The sequence below is a fragment of the Bos taurus genome, chromosome 17 (assembly GCF_002263795.3).
Source record: "Bos taurus isolate L1 Dominette 01449 registration number 42190680 breed Hereford chromosome 17, ARS-UCD2.0, whole genome shotgun sequence".
Classification (NCBI taxonomy): domain Eukaryota; kingdom Metazoa; phylum Chordata; class Mammalia; order Artiodactyla; family Bovidae; genus Bos; species Bos taurus.
In genome coordinates, this window is record NC_037344.1 from 63,738,200 (window position 1) to 63,758,964 (window position 20,765).

General features: G+C 44.9%; 1 protein-coding gene across 1 annotated transcript in view; it reads right to left on the reverse strand.

Annotated features, from left to right (window-relative positions):
• Positions 1-20,765, reverse strand: part of MYO1H (myosin IH) — a 42,152-nt gene that overhangs the window by 12,220 nt on the left and 9,167 nt on the right. Inside the window, exons 7-20 of the mRNA XM_059876209.1 lie at positions 20,115-20,213; positions 19,083-19,196; positions 18,686-18,757; positions 17,548-17,667; positions 16,483-16,550; positions 16,029-16,134; positions 15,659-15,739; positions 14,330-14,421; positions 10,479-10,573; positions 6,511-6,557; positions 6,011-6,091; positions 5,158-5,263; positions 3,660-3,777; positions 1,284-1,397 (exon numbers count right to left, since the gene is read on the reverse strand). Coding sequence (XP_059732192.1) covers positions 1,284-1,397; positions 3,660-3,777; positions 5,158-5,263; positions 6,011-6,091; positions 6,511-6,557; positions 10,479-10,573; positions 14,330-14,421; positions 15,659-15,739; positions 16,029-16,134; positions 16,483-16,550; positions 17,548-17,667; positions 18,686-18,757; positions 19,083-19,196; positions 20,115-20,213 — 1,313 coding nt within the window. The remainder of the gene's footprint in view (positions 1-1,283; positions 1,398-3,659; positions 3,778-5,157; positions 5,264-6,010; positions 6,092-6,510; positions 6,558-10,478; positions 10,574-14,329; positions 14,422-15,658; positions 15,740-16,028; positions 16,135-16,482; positions 16,551-17,547; positions 17,668-18,685; positions 18,758-19,082; positions 19,197-20,114; positions 20,214-20,765) is intronic.

The following is a 20,765-nucleotide window of genomic DNA, read 5'->3' on the forward strand; positions in this document are numbered from 1 at the left end:
CAGTAGGCAGCGATGTAGCCTTTCTTTCTTGCCATTTAGAGTTTGCGATACTGGGTTTTATTATAAAAGAGATCTGTCTGGTCTTTGTCCCATTGCAGTGTCTCAGCTCCCCAAACCTGTGTGATTTCCCAAGTGATTAGAGCGACGGGGGCCTCTTTTGTTGACGCTCTTGGTTTTTGCTCCTGAAATAGCTTCCAAGCGATACAGGTGAAATGGATGTCTTTTTAAAAATTTCTTTCCATTATGGTTTATTGCAGGATGTTGAATATAGTTCCCTGTGCTATACAGTAGGACCTTGCTGCTTATCGATTTTAAATACAGTTTTATATGCCGATCCCACACTTCTATTTTATCCCCCAAACTCCTTTTCCCTGGGTATCGTTTATTATTCATAACAAACCCCTTTCAACCACACTATCACCTAACAAGTGATATTTGGAAAGCCCCTCAATAACCTAAGGCTGGGAACTGGTCGCCAGGGAAACCAGTCTTGAAATTAGAGAGTTGGAAGTTACAGCCCCACTGCTTTGGAGGGGAGAGGGGCTGGAGGTGGAATGAATGACCCTTGGCCAATGATTTTATCAATCATGTCTGCGTAATGAAGCCTCCAGAAAACCCCCCAAAGAATGCAATTTGGAGATCTTCTGGGGACACCTGGAAGAGTGTCCCCCCTCCCACATACCTTGCCCTGTGCATCTCTGCTACCCTTGTTCCTGAGTTATATCCTTTTGTAATAAACTGGTAATCCAGTGAGTAAAATATTGGGTTGGTGAAACATTCAGGGTTTTCCATAAGAAGTTACGGAAGAATCCTAATGAACTTTTTGACCAACCCTCTATTTTTCTTCATTCTTTGAACTGCTCTAGAATAATGAATCAAACCCAAGACAGGGGTCATGAGAACCTCCAGCGTATAGCTCGTTGGTCAGAAACTCAGGTGACAAACAGCTCTTGTGATTGGCTTCTGAGGGGAGGACAGTCTTGGGGGACTGAGCCCCCCACCTGTGGGACCTGACACCCCCTCCAGGGAGCTGACAGACGTGAGTTTCATCGCAGGACACCCAGCTAGCTGGTGTGTGTGTTGGAGGGTTCTGAGTGTGAGTGAAGTGTTGAGAGTGGAGGAGACACACAGAGGAGCGTTTTCTTTACAAAACTGCATTTAAATTGAGTGGACAAAAGTATCTGCTTATAAATCTACGTAAACTCCTGAAGGTTGAACCTCCAGGCTCAAGATGGAGACGAACCGATGCGTAAAACACTGTGACAGCGATTTCCAGGACTCACCTCCCTAACTTGTACTCCTCGGGTTTGTAGCCAATGTACTTGATCAGCCGCTCTACGCCCTCTTCTGGAGGCCCGTGCCAGTGCGGCCAGGTGTCTGGGCACAAGGACTTATACCTGGGGAGAGGACAGGCACATTTAGAAAGCTCCCAGGTCAGGAAGATCCCCTGGAGGAGGAAATGGCAACCCACTCCACTATTCTTGGCTGGGAAATCCCATGGGCAGAGGAGCCTGGTGGTCTACAGTCCCTGGGGCTACAAAGAGTAGGACACAACTGAGCAACTGAGCATGCACATGCACACACCTTCCACGGGCTCCCCTGGAGATCTGCTTTGCTCTTCTGGGCATGCCAACCACTCAGAGGAGACTTCACACCAAAGTCTCCTAGAAGCATCACTCCAGTCTCTGCCCCTGTCCTCACATGGCCTTCTCCCCTGTGTCCCTCTGTGAGTCTCTCTGTTGTAAGAACACTCTCATTGGACTGTGAAAGTGAAAGTGAAGTCCCTCAGTCGTGTCTGACTCTTTGCGACCCCATGGACTGTAGCCTACTAGGCTCCTCCCTCCATGGGTTTCTCCAGGCAAGAGTACTGGAGTGGGGTGCCATTTCCTTCTCCAGGAGATCTTCCCGACCCTGGGATCGAACCCGGGTCTCCCGCATTCCAGGCAGACGCTTTAACCTCTGAGCCACCAGGGAAGCCCCAATTCAGTGTGATTTCATCTCAGTCTTTACCTTGACAACATCGCAAAGACCCTATTTCTGATAAGAATCACATTCTGAGGATCTAAGTGGATGTCAGTTTGGGAAGGAGGACACTACTCATCAGAGGTTTATATTAGCAGGTAGATAAATTATTAAAATAGCAGTGGGGGAAGAGATTGTTACTTAATAAATGCATATAAACAGACATCAAGACACAAGGCTTCTGGGAGAAAATTAAGCAAGATCCTCGGTAGAGAAAGGGCTTCCCAGGTGGCACTGCTGCTGCTAAGTCGCCTCAGTCGTGTCCGACTCTGTGCGATCCCATAGGCGGCAGCCCACCAGGCTCGCCCGTCCCTGGGATTCTCCAGCCAAGAACACTGGAGTGGGTTGCCAGTGCCTTCTCCGCCAGGTGGCACTAGCGATAAAGAATCCGCCTGCCAGAGCAGGATATGCAAGAAAGGCGGGTTCCATCCCTGGGTCAGGAAGATCCCCTAGAGTAGGAAGTGGCAACCCACTCCAATGTTCTTGCCAGGAGAATCCTATGGACAGAGGTGCCTGGTGGGCTACAGTCCCTGGGGCTACAAAGAGCTGGACATGACTGAGCAACTGAGCACCACCATTGGCAGAGAAAAATCTGATATTAAATGAAGACTGAAAATAAACACCCCAAAATGCTGAAATTTCAGAGTGCAGTATCTTGACCTAAGTGGCATAATGCAAAGAATTAGATTTAAAGTGTAACCTATGCCTGTGCTTTTTATAATTATAAAGAAGTTGTACTTCAGAGACTTCCCTGGCGGTCCAGTGGCTAAGACTCTGCACTTCCAGTGCAGGGGGTCGCGTATTCTATTCCTGATCAGGGAACTAAGATCCCACCTGCTGTGAGGCATGCCCCCCCCCAAAAAAAAGTTCAAAAGAAGTCGAATGTTAAGTTAAAATATGGAATTAACAATATTCAACCATGTTAACCTACAAAAACAACCATTTTATTATGCTTTTCTTGAAAGGGTAAAAATGTGTTGTTTGCACACACAAGCAGCCCAACTGATGCACAAGCAATTTGGGCTGTGGTGGTGGGGGTGGATATATCATTAAATCCTTACCAAATCCTTGAGAGCAGCTTAATCCCCGTGTTGCACGTGAGCAATTAGGTCACGGGGGAAGAGGAAGATTGGGGATTCCTACCCAAGAATCTGTGGCTCCAATGCCCACCTTCTTACCACTACCCCTGCATCTTAATTTTTTTTTAACACTTGCGTCTCTTGACAGCCCATGAGGCCAAGGGGATTGCTCCCAGACTGACCCACAATAAACCAGCAGCCATGGAAACAGACTTATCCAGCCAACTTCAGACTCCAGGGATGTGTGGCCCACGTCTGCCTTCTGGTGGCAAGTCTGTGCATTGGCCCTTGTACTTTCGAGATTCCAATGAAGTACTGGGTTGGCCAAAAAGCTCATTCAGGTTTTGGGAAACCCAAATGAACTTTTTGGCCAAGCCAATACATTAGTGGTTTAGTGAAATGAAGGGAAGGTGGTAAACCAAGTCAGCTTCCTATTCTCTGGAATGCCATCACTGTCACAGCTTCAGCAGGTAAGAAGCAAATGAGTTCCCTGGGGGGATGACCTTTTATTCATCGCCGCTCACTTCATCCGCTTAAGATCCACAAAACCAACTTTACCTTTGCAAGAAATGCTCGTACTTCCGTCGGTAGGCGAAGCCGGCCCGTCTCACCCGCAGGTGCTCCATCAGCCCCAGGTACTTGACCTGATGCCTGATAAGGAAGTCATCGAACTTGCCTTTGGAAACACAGAAGGAAGAGTGACGGTAAAGGACCCCATGGGCATGCTTCATCTAAGACCAGAACAGAGGCTACACCCTGACGATCTCTGGACTAGGTCTGCTGCTGCTGCTGCTGCTAAGTCGCTTCAGTCGTGTCCGACTCTGTGGGACCCCATAGACGGCAGCTCACCAGGTTCCCCCTTCCCTGGGATTCTCCAGGTAAGAACACCGGCGTGGGTTGCCATTAGCCACAGATATGTCCTGTTAGGTTCTAAGTGTGTTTCTTTTAGTGGGGGATGGGGGTGGGGTTTAACAGGAAAATCTGAACTTCTGGTTTCTCTTGAAAAACCACGATGGGACTTCCCTGGTGATCCAGGGGTTAGGATGTCACCTTCCAGGGCAGAGGGTGCAGATTCCATCCCTGATCAGGGTCTTAAGATCCCACATGCCTTGTGGCCAAAAGAGCCAATACAGAAACAAACCATTTTGTAACAAATCCAATGAAGACTTAAAAAAAAAAAATGGCCCACATCCAAAAAAAAAAAAAAAATATCTTAAGAAAAGCCATAAGATCTGGTCATTCTGGACCTAGACTCTCATATGGCAATAAGTGCCCTGTAGACAGGGTGTGCCTGCTGCAATTTGCCGCAGTCCCCTCCATTCCCTACTGCCTCACAGCCAGCCTGCTTCCCTCATTTGCTCTTCCCGCCTGGCTGCTGTAAGCCTTTGACTGCATGACCTTATTGTGAAAGCATGGCACAGGTTCAGCAAATACCTGAGGCCTAGACCATCTCGAAAACTGTGCACTGGCTGGAAAGAAGCAGGTGGCTTCCCCTCACCGCTGAGCTCTGCCAGGCCAGCTGCGTTGGCCTTAAACTGGCCAGGCTCTGAGCCATGCTCACACGGGCCCACAAGTCACCTTCCTCCCTATTCATTTACTTTCTATTTCTTTATGTTTTTTTAAAGTATTCTTTTTTAAAAATGTTATTTTTGGCTGTGCAAGGTCTTCATTGCCGGGTGGGCTTTTTCTTTAATTGTAGCTAGTTGTGGTGCGCAGGCTTTGTGCTGCAGTGGTTTCTCTTGTTGCGGAGGACAGGCTCCAGGGCTCAGAGCTCCCTGGCTCCAGAGCGCAGGCTCAGTGGACGTGCTGCACAGCCATGTTGCTCTGCAGCATGTGGGATCTTCCCGGATCCAGGACCAAACCTGTGTCTCCTGCATCGGCAGGCAGATTCTTTACCACTGAGCCACCAGGGAAGCCCAGTTTACCTTCTATTATTAAATACTGATGACAAGCAGCAAACCTGTGCTGAGTTTTAGCATTTTACCCCGCTACCATCTTGGTTTTCCTCCCGGCCTCCCTTCCCGTAGCTTGGGGTTCCAAACGATTCTCAACTCACTGGGTTCTTTGCTCTCGTTGGGCTTGATGCAACGGATGTACGAAGGTTCCTTGGAGATGAGAATTTCCAGAAGGCTGCTCAGACTGTTTTTAAACTGAGTCCCCACCTGCAGGGAGACAGAATGAGCTGACCACACAGCATTGCTCCCTATTTATACAGAGAAGACTGGCTCAAGGTGGTGACTGATCTTTCAGACCCAAACTCTTAACAGACCAGTTCTAGTGGGCTGGCCAAAAAGTTCATTCAGGCATGGTACTGCCAAACCAGAATGAACTTTCTTGGCCAACCCAATACTTACTACCTGTCACGAGCTGTTTTGCCAGTGAAGAGAAGGGTTTGGATGTCCTGGCCTGAGAAGCCCGAACTCCGTTTGGTGCAGCGGAGTCTGGGCAAGCATTGTCTCAGGATGGTTTTATCACCCAGTAAATATGAAGCGAGCGCCTTGCAGGAGCCAGCATTACCGCTGAGCCAGTCTCCTTGTTACCAAGCTTCCTTTATGAGAGGCTCGTTATAGTAGTTTCTTTCTTTGATGGGTAATATCCTCCTATAGATGGTGAACCCCACAAGGAGAGGAGGACCCCTATCTGTTTGGTTGTTCCTGGATTCCCCTGTGCCCAGAACAGCACCTGACACACAGTAGGTGTTCAATGAACGTCTGCCAATGAGCACACTGGTTGCTAACTTTGGAAAATATATGTTTAGTAAAACTTGTTAGAGGAGGATATTTCCAGAAAAAGGAGTGGACAGCTTACAAAATACAGTTAAGTGATTGCATGTTGGTGCAAATTGAGTGGTTTCTGCTGCCTTTCCAATTTTGCACAGCACCTTCACCCCCAACCACACACACACTCACTGTCGGTGCCCTTCTCCGGTTCTCTAACTCAGCCACCAGGAAGCATTCCTTCAGGATTCTGTTTTTGGACCTGCACAGCACCTGTAGGCAGAGAGAGATGACCACCACACTGGCTGCCTCAGAAATCACAAAGGGCTCTTCAGGAAAGTTCACATCAGTGTGTACATGACAGACCAGAGCTGTTTGCCTAGGGAGCACTTGAAAAAGAGGACGGAAAAGGGGCTTCCCTGGTGGTCCAGTGGTTAAGACTCAGTACCTCCACTGCAGAGGGCGAGGGTTCGAACCCTGGGTGGGGAGCTAGGATCCCCTCATGCCGTGTGTGGTACGGCCAAAAAATGAAAACAGAGATGATCTTGAATTGTCTGTTCTGGCCATGACGTACTGGAATTCTAATGCAATACATTAACGAGAAAAATCCAGAAGGCCAAACCTCCCAAATCAGTATTCTGAGTGATATCTCATAACCTTCAAAAATACATAGAGTTAAGTTTCAGACTTACTTCTTTCAGATGTCTGTAGAGAAGATCATTGTTCTTTTCCAAGAATCCTGTAAAACATTGAAAAAAAACCCTCTTGAATCAATGGCTTTGATTAAAAATATAATTCCAAAGTGGTTGCAAAGGGAAATCCTAAAAATGATCTCTTAATTAAGAGTTTCACAGACTGGGCAATACTGACATTTGGGGCTGGGTCATTCTTGTTCTTGGGTGGCTGTCCTGGGCACTGTTAAGATACACAATATAAAATTTACTATTTAAACTATTTGTAAGTGTGCGGTTCAGGAGCATTTCGTGAATTTACATTGTTGCACAACCATCACCACCATCCATCTCTAAAACTCCTTTCCTTTTCCCCTGGTGGAAATTCTATACGGGTTAAACACTAATTCCCCATTCCTCGCTTCCTGAAACCCTCGATAACCACTGTTCTACTTTTTGTCTTTATGGATTGGACTGCATACCTCACATAAGTGGAATTCTTTCATATTTCTTTTTCTGTCTGGCTTATTTCACTTAGCATCATGTTTTCAAGGTTCATCCACATTGTAGCAGGTGTCAGAATTTCTTGCCTTTTTAAGCCTGAAATATGTCCCATTGTAAGGACAGAGCACATTTCGTGTGTCCATTCATCCATCGATGGACACTTGGGTGCGTCCACCTTTTGGCTACTGTGAATAAAGCTCCTGTGTACACGGGTGTTCAGATACCTGTTCACATTCCTACTCTCAGTTCTTTTGGATATCTACCCAGAAGTAGTCAAAATAAACTTTTGATGACCTTAGCAAAGCCACTTCTGAAAAACTTATCCTAGGCATATAAGACGGAGAAGGCAATGGCACCCCACTCCAGTACTCTTGCCTGGAAGATCCCATGGATGGAGAAGCCTGGTAGGCTGCAGTCCATGGGGTCTCTAGGAGTCGGACATGACTGAGCGACTTCGCTTTCACTTTCATGCATTGGAGAGGGAAATGGCAACCCACTCCAGTATTCTTGCCTGGAGAATCCCAGGGATAGGGGAGCCTGGTGGGCTGCTGTCTATGGGGTCACACAGAGTCGGAAAGTGACTTAGCAACAGCAGCAGCAGCAGGCATATAAGGAGCACAGACTGGCTAACTGAAATATACAAAGATGTAAAACACAGCATTGTTTACAAGAGACAAAGCTGGAAACAATCAGAGGCCTTCAGACAGGTGACGGGACACGGCCCCATGGGGCGTGCGTGTAGCTTTTCAGAAGAAACGTGGAGGAATCTGCCACTTTGGAGAGTGAATGCAGGTCTGGAGGTAAAAGGCCTGGGTCTGACCTCCAGCTCTGCCGCTTAATAGCTGAGTGACCGCGGGCAAGTGCCTTAACATCTCTGAGCTCAGTGCCTCAAAGATTAAAAGGGGACCAATAAGGCTGCCCAGCTCCCTGCGTTCCGTGAGGTTTAAACAAGCAACAGAGGTAAAGCATTTGGGGCAGGACCTGGTCCACAGAAAGTGCTCAGTGGATGTTAGCTGGAGTCCAAATCACCACCAATATCTATTAAATGAAAAATGCAAAGGAGATAACACAAAATAACAATCCCTATTGTTTAGATGTGTATTTGTGTTCTTTAGATGCGTGGGCATACGTGTCCCCACGTATGTAATTATATGCATAAGATATTTTTATTTTCCAGTTGATTCTTGTGGTTACCTCAGGGAGAGACTAGGAGGTAAAGGGGTTTTTAGTTTTCCTTCTGTACCTTTCTGTATTGTGAGCAATTTCTAGCCTTATATGTGTATTGTTGAGTCACTAAGTCGTGTCCAACTCATTTTGACCCCTTGGCACCCACCAGGCGTCTCTGTTCATGGGATCTCCCAGGCAAAAACACTGGAGTGGATTGCCATTTCCTTCTTTAGGAGATTTTCCTAACCCAGGGACTGAACCCTCATCTCCTGCATTGGCAGGTGGATTTTTTTTTTTTTTCCCACTGAGCCACCAAGGAAACCCTACATGTCTATTACTTTATTCTTTTTTTTAATTACTTTATTCTTTAAGCAAAAATCAGTAGGTTATCTACTTAAAGAGATTTGTCCTGTTTAACATTTTTTTTTTTCCTTCTTGGGCTCCCTTGTGGCTCAGGTGGCAAAGAATCTGCCTGAAATGCAGGAGACCTGGGTTCAATCCTTGGGTTGGGAAGATCCCCTGGAGAAGGGAAAGGCTACCCACTCCAGTATTCTGGCCTGGAGAGTTCCATGGACTGTATAGTCCATGGGATCACAAAGAGTCGCACACGACTGAGTGACTTTCACTTTTATTTTTTATACCTCTACATATTTAAGGGAAAAAAACCCCTAATACATGGTATTTTATTTTTTAAAGCTTTTTGGTGAAATGAATTTATATAGAAGTAAAAATTATCTAGAACCTAAAGCAGAGGTGACAAAAGAAAATGTATGAAAAATGTGTTGCAAAAATGTTCACAGCAGCATTATTCATGAAAGCGAAAAAGTAGAAACCACCCCCATGCACATAACCGATGAAGGGATAAGCAACATGTGCTGTAACCGCGCAGTGGGAGCTTATTTGGCAATTAAAAAATAGTAACAGCAGGGATGAACCATGAAAACATTACTCTAAGTAATAGAGAACAAAGTGGCCTTTATCAAAGTTAAGAACTTCTGGGCTTTGAAGGATGCCATCAAGACAGTGAAAAAGATAACTCACAGATTGGAGAAAATACTTGCAAACTATCTATCTGATAAGGGACTTGTAGCTAGAACATAACGAACCATACGACTCAATACTAGTAACAAAAACAATTTAAAAAGTGGGTAAAGGATCTCAACAAACATTTCTCCAAGGAACAAATGCTCATGGCCAATAAGCACAAGGAAAAATGCTCCACTTCACTAAGCATTAGGAAAATACAAATCCAAACCACCACTTCACACCCGCTAGGATGGCTGGAATCAGAAGACAGACAATGCCAAGTGTTGGTGAGGAAATAGGGAAACCGAGACCCTCCACACTGCTGGTGGGAAAGCAAAATGATGTAGCCACTTTGGAAAACCAGTATGGCAGGTACTCAAGAAATTAAGAATAGAGTTACCACAGGACCCAGCAACGCCACACCCAGGTATTTACCCAAGAGAAAGGGTAACATACGGCCACACAAAAACACAGTCATGTGGACAGCAGCATCATTCATAACAGCCCCAAAGTGCAAAGAGCCCAATGCCCACCCGCTGATGAGTGAACTGACAAGGGCAGCAGAGTCGCACAGGGGAACGCTATTTGGCGATTAGACAGGAAAGAGGATACGGGTGGACCTTGGGAACGTTATTCTGAGGGAAGGAAGCCAGACACAAAACCCCACACGCTGTGTAAGTCCATTTTTAGGAAATGTCCAGAATAGGCAAATATCCACAGAAAGCTGACTGGTTTGTTGCCCAGGGCTCTGGAAGACGGGCTAGGGGAAAATGGAGAGTGCCTGCTGCCGTGTATAGGGGTTCTTTTTGGGGTGATGGGGTGATTCTAAAATAGAATTGGTGACAGTTGCACAAGTGCACAGTGAATACCCTAAACACTCATCAATTGTACACATTAAATGAGTGAAACAGGGGCTATGTGAATTCTCTCAAGAAAGTAGTTATATATACAATTACTACATTTTATAATACTTTTTAAAATATTTTTTGATATGGAACATTTTAAAAGTATTGAATTTGTTACAGTATTGCTTCTTTTTTTCTCCTATATTGCTTCTGTTTTACATTTTGGTTGTTTGGCTGCGATTCGTGAGGGATCTTAGCGCCCAACCGTGCTTGCGTTTAAGGCATGGTTAACCACTGGATCACCAGGGAAGTCCCTAAAATCCTTCTGAAATGCCGTGATTGCGGTGGGGCTAGGGAACATTTGAGATGGATATGCAGCATGTTTAGAGTGGACTCGGGGGCACCTGCGTGGCCGTGACCTATGACCTTTACCCCACAGACACTCACCCCTGGCGCAGTACGTGACCTCTCCCGCGTAGTGGAAGAGCCGAAACTCCATCCAGCCGATCTTCTTTCTGCCCCTCGGACCCGCCAGCTTCCGGCTGTAGCAGAAGAGAAACAGACAGGAGCTGAACCTTCCTACCTCACTGCAGCAAAGTGCAGCAGCGTATAAAGCAGAAGAGCTGTTTAGGAGTGTGACGATCAGCTGCAGGTCAGCGCTGAAGTCTGTTTCAACTATTTCTTCCAGCCACAGACCAAGGTCTCACTAAAATTAGACCCTTCCTTCTCACGAGCTCTGAGGGATGAAAAACCTACATGAGCCACACAAACACATTTATTTGTACAATGAAATAATGTTCATTTTCCTTGGTGATGACTAAAACCCGATTTTACTACTTTACATTTTTATGACATGGAGAGACTAAATAGTCACGAAACATTGTTTTTCAGATTCAGGTGATTAACAGTTTTTTACAATTGTTCTTGAAAAGCATACACAAGTGTATTGATAGCACTCATCTCTGAAGTGCACAGCTCAATGAATTTTTGCAAACCGAATTCTCCTGCGTAAATAATACCAGATCAAAAGACAGAACATGTCTAGGCCCTGAGAACCCCCCACCTCGAGCCCTCTCCAGGCACAGCCTGACATCTAACAGAATAGGTTGTTTGTACCTGGTTTTGTTCTCTAGGGAAATGGAACCATATAGTGTGCTCTTGTGTGTCTCATTTCTCTTGTTTTTGCGGTTTATTTACATCACTGCATGTATTCAGATTGTTCATTCTCCCGGCCATATATTATCCCAATCTGTAAAGATGTCACAATTTATTTTTCCAATCTTTTTTAAAAAATTTATTTATTTATTCTTGGCTGTGCTGGGTCTTTGTTGCTGCTCAGACCTCTCTCTAGCTGCGGAGAACGGGGACTACTCTCTTGCTGCAGAGCAGGGGCTCCAGGGCTCAGCAGTTGCTGTTCCCAGGCTCTAGACCACAGGCTCAATAGTTGTGGTGCATGAGGTTAGTTGCTGCCAGGCATGTGGGATCTTCCCCGACGAGGGATCAAACCTGTGTCTCCTGAATTGGGAGGCAGATTCCTTACCACTGAGCCACCAGGGAAGTCCTATTTTTCCAATCTGGATTCATACATTTATCCAATTCCGCTCACTTATCCTTTCAATATTCTATAGGTTTGATAAAGCTTCTGCTGCTGCTGCTGCTGCTAAGTCACTTAAGTCGTGTCCGACTCTGTGTGACCCCATAGACGGCAGCCCACCAGGCTCCCCTTTGCCATGACCAGAAATTACACTATGTGATTTAAATGATCATTTACAATGCTATATGGTAGGCATATTAATTATCTACACACATCACTGCGTGTGTTTTACACCTGCATTTTTTGACTATTTCATGCATGTGGACATGCCCAAAATGAAATGATGATAAATAAAGATACAAAATCTTAAAAAAATAATTCTACTTGGAATTCACATGAGCTTGACTACTACCAATGAAAGCTGTGCAGCTGGTGTATCATCATGCTATTTCTGTGTATGAATTAGTAGCTGGGCCTTCCCTGGCAGTCCAGTGGTCAGGACTCTGAGCTCCCAATGCGGAGCATGTGGACTTGATCTCTGGTTGAGGAACTAAGATGCTGGACAGCACAGCCAAAACCAAATTCAGTTCAGTTCAGTTCCGTAGCTCAGTCATGTCCGACTCTTTGCGACCCCATGAATCACAGCACGCCAGGCCTCCCTGTCCATCACCAACTCCCGGAGTTCACCCAGACTCACGTCCAGTGAGTCAGTGATGCCATCCAGCCATCTCATCCTCTGTCGTCCCCTTTTCCTCTTGCCCCCAATCCCTCCCAGCATCAGAGTCTTCCAATGAGTCAACTCTTCGCATGAGGTGGCCAAAGTACTGAAGTTTCAGCTTCAGCATCATTCCCTCCAAAGAAATTCCAGGGCTGATCTCCTTCAGAATGGACTGGTTGGATCTCCTTGCAGTCCAAGGGACTCTCAAGAGTCTTCTCCAACACCACAGTTCAAAAACATCAATTCTTCGGCACTCAGCTTTCTTCACAGTCCAACTCTCACATCCATACATGACCACTGGAAAAACCATAGCCTTGACTAGATGGACCTTTGTTGGCAAAGTAATGTCTCTGCTTTTGAATATGCTATCTAGGTTGGTCATAACTTTTCTTCCAAGGAGTAAGCATCTTTTAATTTCATGGCTGCAGTCACCATCTGCAGTGATTTTGGAGCCCCCAAAAATAAAGTCTGACACTGTTTCCACTGTTTCCCCATCTATGTCCCATGAAGTGATGGGACCAGATGCCATGATCTTCATTTTCTGAATGTTGAGCTTTAAGCCAACTTTTTCACTCTCCTCTTTCACTTTCATCAAGAGGCGTTTTAGTTCCTCTTCACTTTCTGCCATAAGGGTGGTGTCATCTGCATATCTGAGGTTATTGATATTTCTCCCGGCAATCTTGATTCCAGCTTGTGCTTCTTCCAGCCCAGTGTTTCTCATGATGTACTCTGCATATAAGTTAAATAAGCAGGGTGACAATATACAGCCTTGACGTACTCCTTTTCCTATTTGGAACCAGTCTGTTGTTCCATGTCCAGTTCTAACTGTTGCTTCCTGACCTGCATATAGATTTCTCAAGAGGCAGGTCAGGTGGTCTGGTATTCCCATCTCTTTCAGAATTTTCCACAGTTTATTGTGATCCACACAGTCAAAGGCTTTGGCGTAGTCAATAAAGCAGAAATAGATGTTTTTCTGAAACTCTCTTGCTTTTTCAATGATCCAGTGGATGCTGGCAATTTGATCTCTGGTTCCTCTGCCTTTTCTAAATCCAGCTTGAACATCTGGAAGTTCACAGTTCACGTATTGCTGAAGCCTGGCTTGGAGAATTTTGAGCATTACTTTACTAGCCTGTGAGATGAGTGCAATTGTGCGGTAGTTTGAGCATTCTTTGGCATTGCCTTTCTTTGGGATTGGAATGAAAACTGACCTTTTCCAGTCCTGTGGCCACTGCTGAGTTTTCCAAATTTGCTGACATATTGAGTGCAGCACTTGCACAGCATCGTCTTTCAGGACTTGAAACAGCTCAGCTGGAATTTGTAGTAGCTATACTACTGGGGAGCTATACTAAGGGGGCTACCCTTGTGACTTAGCTGGTAAAGAATCTTCCTGCAATGCAGAAGACCTGGGTTTGATCCCTGGGTTGGGAAGATCCCCTGGAGAAGTGAAAGAAAGAATACCCACTCCAGTATTCTGGCCCGGAGAATTCCATGGACTGTATAGTCCATGTGGTTGCAGAGAGTCAGACACGACTGAGCGACTTTCACTTTCACTTTCGTACTACTGGGGAGAACTGTCCACAGACCTAAGAAAATGGATGTACAGTTGACCCTTGAACAACATGGGGCTTAGGGATTCCACACAGTCAACAAATTGTGTGTAACTCATAGTTGGCCTTCTGTATCCATGGATTCAGCCAACAGGGGATGGGGGTCATGTAGTACTATAGCATTTACTATTGAGACAAAAAACCCATGTATAAGTGGATCTGCACAGTTCAAACCAGTATTGTTCAAAGGTTAGCTTTACAGGAGACTTCCCTGATGGTCCAGTGGCTCAGACTCCATGCTTCTAATGGAGGAGATCCAGGCTCAGTCCCTGGTCCAGGAACAAGATCCCACAGGCCATAATGAAAGAGTTTGCATGCTGCAACTAAAGACCCTGTATGCCATGACTAAGACCCAGCACAGCCATATACACACACTAGAAGTCAACTCCACAACGCATGACCTTCCCCTGTGCAACAGCCTGGCAGATGAGACACCTACGTTTCAAAGTGTGCGTGCTTTCCCACTTTCTCCTCCAACCTCTCCAGGAAACTCAAGTCTGTAGCAGGACCAGGACGAACACATTCTTCATCCTTCAAAACAGAAGCAGAAGTTTCCGGTCACTGCACCACACTCCATCAATTCCAAGTTTAAATGGAATTTCCAGCAGCTATGGCAAAATGCAGTGGATTGAAATATATCATCTTGTGCACAAGTCTGGGTCAACATTACCAGGAGGAGGAAGGGGTAATCATCGTGTCAAATCTGATTAAGGAACCATGGAACCAGAGGGACTAGAAACTCCATGAAAAGTCAGCTCTCCCACCTATCTGATGTCTATTTCCAAAGACTTCCCAGGGACACTTCGCAGCTTCCATAACTAGCTGAGACACTCAACTTCGGTGTCTCTTAACCAGTTTTAGCCAGCTGGCCAACAACAAACCCTCTTTAATGAGGAGCAAAGCCTTCAGAAAAAGCAAGTCATAAAACTAGTTAAGTCTAACCTTCCCCAGTTCACAAACTGTTTTTACTTTCTATTTTGGGTCCTCAACAGTGATAACATTTAAATGACCATCTTAAAGAAAAAAATGAATCAAAAGAATTCCATGGTGGTCCAGCGGCTAGAACTCTGTGCTTCCACTGCAGGGGGAGTGGGTTCAATCCCTGGTCAGGGAACTAAGATCCTCCATGCCAAGCAGTATGGCCAAAAGACAGAAGCAGAGAACGTCTTCTACACCCACCACTTACAGACCCATAATATGTAACATAACTGAGAAATAAAGCTTAAAAAATAATGAATCAAAATTGACATAGACACGCTACTATATTTAAAACAGATAACCAACAAAGACCTACTGTGTAGTACAGGGAACTCTGCTCAGTATTCTATAATAACCTAAATGGGAAAAGAATTTGAAAAAGAATATATATATGTGTATATATATATATATATATATATGTAACTGAATCACTTTCTGTGTACCTGAAACTAGTACTGAAGTCTAATATAAAATATTTTTTTAAATGAATCAACCCTGTAGCTTTTATTAAAACAACAACAAGAAAACTGGGTTCAGGTTGGTGAGACAATTCTTACAAAGCAACATTTCTATGCTCTCTGAATCCATCTGTGGCAAACCATAGATGAATTTGAATAAGACGGGAAAGCTCAGTCTAAAACTTGGAGCAAAAATTCAGCAAAAGAGTTCAACTTGCATCCTTCAATAATACAGTGGATTTCACTCTTAACTCTCTGTAAGCCCAGGGAAAGATCTTCTGAGTATTGAGGATACCATGGAATGAGCCCCAAGTCAACGTTAATTTTCTCACCAGAATGGAAATGATTCCTTTGTGTCTCTCTTCTACCAAATCACAGATGATCTTGTTGTTGAAATATTGAATTGGTTCCCACTAAAATGACAATGAGGAAAGAATTCTCCAGGAAGGATTAAGGTTGAGCATCAAATATATTTCTTTTAAATTGACTGTCCAGCTTTTCTTTTCTGATTTTTATCTCTAACATTTCAAAAAGAATACTTGCTGAATATCAACATAATTTCCCAGGAAACAAGCAGAGAAGGAGTGAAAAAATAATTCTTAGTACTCATCAGGAAAAACCTCCAATGAAATTATATTTCTCACGGAAATGTCTTTTGCTTGGTTAAGAAATCAGATGAGGAGAAAACATTGAAACATTTACCTCTATACCTTCCATTTCATATTCTGCCTGTTCCGCTTTTAGGGTTCTCTCAATTAACAGTTGCTGGAGTTTCTCATTGCAGTAATTTATACAGAACTGTTCAAAACTGGAGGTGCAAAAGATTTAAGTAACTAAAGCTACATGAGTAGACCAAGTTTTTCCAAAAAATTATATTTACTTATTTTTAAGGATGCTTTTTCCATACAGAAAACTGAAGTCCTTATTAAACAAATAATTTAATAAACTGATAAGAAGAGTCAAAGTAAAAGACATTTGCATTTTTAATGGCTATTCTGGTTCTAGAAAAGTTTATGAGGCAGGGGCTATGCAAACCTGGAGAATTTCTAGGAACAGGAAAATGAGTTTCAATAACATCAGAAATGCCATAAACCAGACTAAGACCTCAAAGGAAAATGAAGAACCAGTGGATCACAATGAAATCAAACAAACTCACCCATTCTTGTCAAAGACTTCAAACCCATAGATATCCAGCAATCCAATCACAGTTTTCCCAGTAAAGTCCTAGTCAAAGTAACACACACCATTAATCATTGAGGTTATTTACTTTGGCAACTGCCCCTGAATCTGGGATGTGGCTATAAATCTCATCTCTCCAACAAGGCTTTCAGAAGAAACAGGGTGCAGATAATTTTCCCAGCCTGCCTCCTCCTGCCTGCAGCCTCCCTAGGTCCCATCCTGGCTTTCATATTCATCATCAAAGTAGAGAGACTGACCTTCCCCTTCTGATTCACTTCCTTGCTTCAGCCCTCCTCAGCCCCCCAAACCCACATTCAGTCCAAAAAAAGCAGAGCAAGATAGAAAGAGGAAGAGAAGAGGAAGGGAAAGAAAAAGAAAGATGGAGAGAGGAAGGGAGGGAAGGAGGAAGGAAGGAAGCTACTGACATCAGGAAGAAGATGTTCACCCTGGAGAGAAAGCAGATATTTTGGATCATTTTCAACAGAGGGCCAAGTGCTGTCAGGCAAGGATGGCTATTGAAGGAGAATATGACTTTTCTTCTTAAGGGACGCAATGTAGCATTCTGTATGATGCGCTGAGTCAATGTATCCAAATCCATCCTTTGCACATTTCCTCCATGAGTCTCACCATATCCATGCACCCCGTTGCCCTCATATCATTGCCTCAGCTTCCAGCTTTGCGTCAGCTCCCTTTTTAATTTAAATAATTCTGCTTAAAAAGGAAATATGCCTTTAGGGTTAGTTCAAAGGAGCTGTCTTTTTTTTTTCTTATACACATTAAAATATATTACTGTTAAAATGAAAAGGTTCTGTGTACACTTCAAATGCTGTGCATCCCAGACTTGGGGACACATTGACAAGATCATTTGTCAGTGCATTTTTGTGAGCCTACTGTGTGCTAGAGACTGGAAATGTAGACGTGAAAAGACAGTATCTCTGCCCACCAGGAGCTTACGTTCAATTCTCACAAATTCTTCAAAGGTGTTGGTTATAAAACACGGCCATGTTAAAGAGCACAGGGCACACAATATGCATGAACCAACCTTGTTCACTAAGGAGGAATTGATTTTGTTCACCAGCCAAGTAAATGTTCGCCCATAAACTGCCTTTGCCATTGCGTCTCTAGCATAGGCAGAGAGCTCTAGTGTCAATGGGCATATCACCTGAGAAGAAAAACAGGTACATCATTACAGAGGTTAAAATTTTTTTAAAGCCCTCAGAGTTTTCAACCCAGGTTTAAAGATGACTGGGGGAGAGGGGTGGTCTTCCCTGATGGTCGAGGGGCTAAGACTGTGCTCCCAAGGCAGGGGACCCAGGTTCGATCCCTGGTCAGGGAACTAAATCCCACATGCTGCAATGAAGACCTGGCACAGCCAAATAAATAAATAAAGATGACTAGAGAAGGATACTTGATGGGGGAGGAACCTCCCGCCTGTGCTGTTCCTTGAGTGCCAGGCACTGTGCTGAGATACAGCCTCAACCAAGACAAAGAGTTTCAGCCTCTGTGGGCTCATATCTGGCAGAGGGCATTCAACAAGTCAGGGCTTCCCGGGTGACACTACTGGTAAAGAACCCGCCTGCCAGTGCTGTAGACATAAGGGACGCAGGTTCGACCCCTGGGTGGGGAAGATCCCCTGGAGGAGGGCATGGCAGCCCACTCCAGTATTCTTGCTTGGAGAATCCCATGGACAGAGGAGCCTGGCGGGCTACAGGCCATGGGGTCACAAAGACTGAGTGACTGAGCACAGCACAACATTTAACAACTCACACAGAGAAGCATCACAGTCCTGAAGCTGAAAGTGACAAGCGCTATTCGGAGATACACATGGTGCTTTAGGGCAGGGATGGGATGAGCAGGGGAGGGTCTTTGAGGAAGTGATCCCTGGGAACTGAAGGATGGGAAGGATTTAACTGGGTGAAGGACAGGGAAGGGTGTTGCAGCAGAGGGAACAGTATATGCAAAGACCCCATGGAGGGAAGGCAGGGCGAGCGTGAAGCACCAAGAGCCCGTGATGGTGGAATGTCGGGAGATGGGGGAGGTTAAGGCTGGAGATGCTGACAAGCTGGACCACACAGGACCTGGTGGGCAGGATCCAGGAGTCTGGCCTCCCCTGGGGCCACCATCCTACTGGCAGCAGCAGTGGGGAGGGTGGGCACATTCCCCACTAGAGCCATTTTTACCTCCTCTGTTTTGGCTTCAATCTTTCTGTGGGTGAGAGCTTCCAGAAGGACCCATGGGTCGACCCCTAGGAGCTGAATAAATGGAAAACAAAATGCCATTCAGCAACCCAATTTGACCCCCTAGTAAAAAGTCGGTGGTGTCTCCGGGCTCAGGTTCCCTTTCCCACCTGCTAATCGTGTTCTGGTGCAACACAGAGCATGTCTGGTCTTTCAGCCAACTGGCTTTCACTCGCTCCCTTGCCCACCTCCTAACCAGCGTCAAGTGGGAGAACGAGATGGTAGCTACCTGGGACATTGGCACCCAGCTGTCTTGCTCTCCTCCCCTACCCCTCCATCCCTGACAGGGTCTGGGGCCTCTCCTGCCTGCCACCCCCACTCTCCCAAAGTGGACCATCACCTTGGCGATCCATTTGATCTCATGAGTGTCTGGTACAGAGGCACAACCTTGCTGGTTCTCTTCAAAACCAATGTTCCCCAGGTGCAGGACACTGGCAATAATGCCAAAGAGATTCTAGGAACGTGGGAAGTGGTGAGGAGGGCAGGGAGAGAAGACGGCGGCCGCCTGATTGATAAACGTCATCAGAGGTGGTACCCGGGGGAGACCTGCCCACCCCCGCACCCCTAATTCCAGACTGGAGATCACAGATCCTCCCCTAGAAATTGGCCCTGTGGGCTCTTATCCACTTCTGATATTAAGGGAAGAGGGAAGGCACTTCAGTGGGGGGCAGGATGCTCCCTCACTATGTCCAGCATGGAACACCACTATGCCGGTATCTCCCTTTGTCCCTGCCAATAAGCCATCCATGGCCCCAGATACACACATACACACGTAAATTTTTCTTAAATTGTATTCTGGTCCTCAAAAAGTCAATAGTTTCACAATCCCCCTCACCCCCCAAATAAGACAAAAGATGTAAAAACAAAATGTTTATAAAGCCTACAATTTGGTCCAACTTGTTCCAATATAAAAGCATAAATAAATGATGTTCCTAGAATTCTAGGGGATTCAATATTTGAGACTGGGTTTGAGAGGAAGAAGAAACATGACTACCTGCTGACACCCCACACTGGGGAAATATGGGGCTGCTGGATAAAATGCAGAATGCCCAGCTAACATTTGAATTTCAAATAAGCAATGTCTAATGTCTAATTCTTTTTAGTTAAAAAAATTGTATTGGAGTAAAGATGCTTTACAATGTTGTGTTAGTAAGCAGTGTCTAATTTTTTTAGCATGAAGCTTGTCCCACGCAATGTTGGGACATACTTCTACTAAAAACCCAGCCAGTGTTTATCTGAAATTCAATGTACCTAGTTATCCTGTATCTTTATTTGCTCCCTCTGGCAACTCTGTGTCATCACCAAGAAACCAGGATGGTTTCCTCAACCCCAAGTCTGACCACAGGGAGCTCCACCCTTGAGGGGCTCATACCTCAAGATCATCTTTAGTAAAATCGATGACAGAAAAGGCATTGGAAACAGTTTTCCAGTCATTCTTGTCGTTAACGGATGACTCTTTGGCACAGCGACCCTGTTGACACAGAATTGGGCTGCTTAACAGCATTTTCATGACAGTTAGGTGTCAAAATTTTTCTCTGCGAGCATTAAAAAGCTAGTTCTATAATGTTCTGAGCTGTGAAAAAACAGGTTTTATTCTACTTGTCTAGCACCTGATGATTTGCCAACTGCAGCTTTTTTCAAATTTGGAATTTTGTTTAAAAAAATCTGCTATATCTTTCTGTGTGTATGTTTTTTAAAGTAGGCTTTCTTGCCATTTTTGCTGAACAAATTGAAGACATTTATGTCATTAGGTATCTACCAAAACATACAGTAAATGACAGTGTTTAAATTCAAGAAAACAATCTTGATACACTTAGTAACCAGCATCAAAAACTTCAAGGCAGGATTAGATAGAAGGAGATCTTCCCTGAAGGAAATAAAAGCTTGTATCTAGAGAAATACAGATGATACAGGAGGTGTGAAAACACTTTTCCCACTAAGTCTAGAAGTTGTCTTTTAAATAAGTAACAGACTACCAGTGTCACAATTTAAAGGGAAAATCTTCTACATGAGGGTTGTTTTT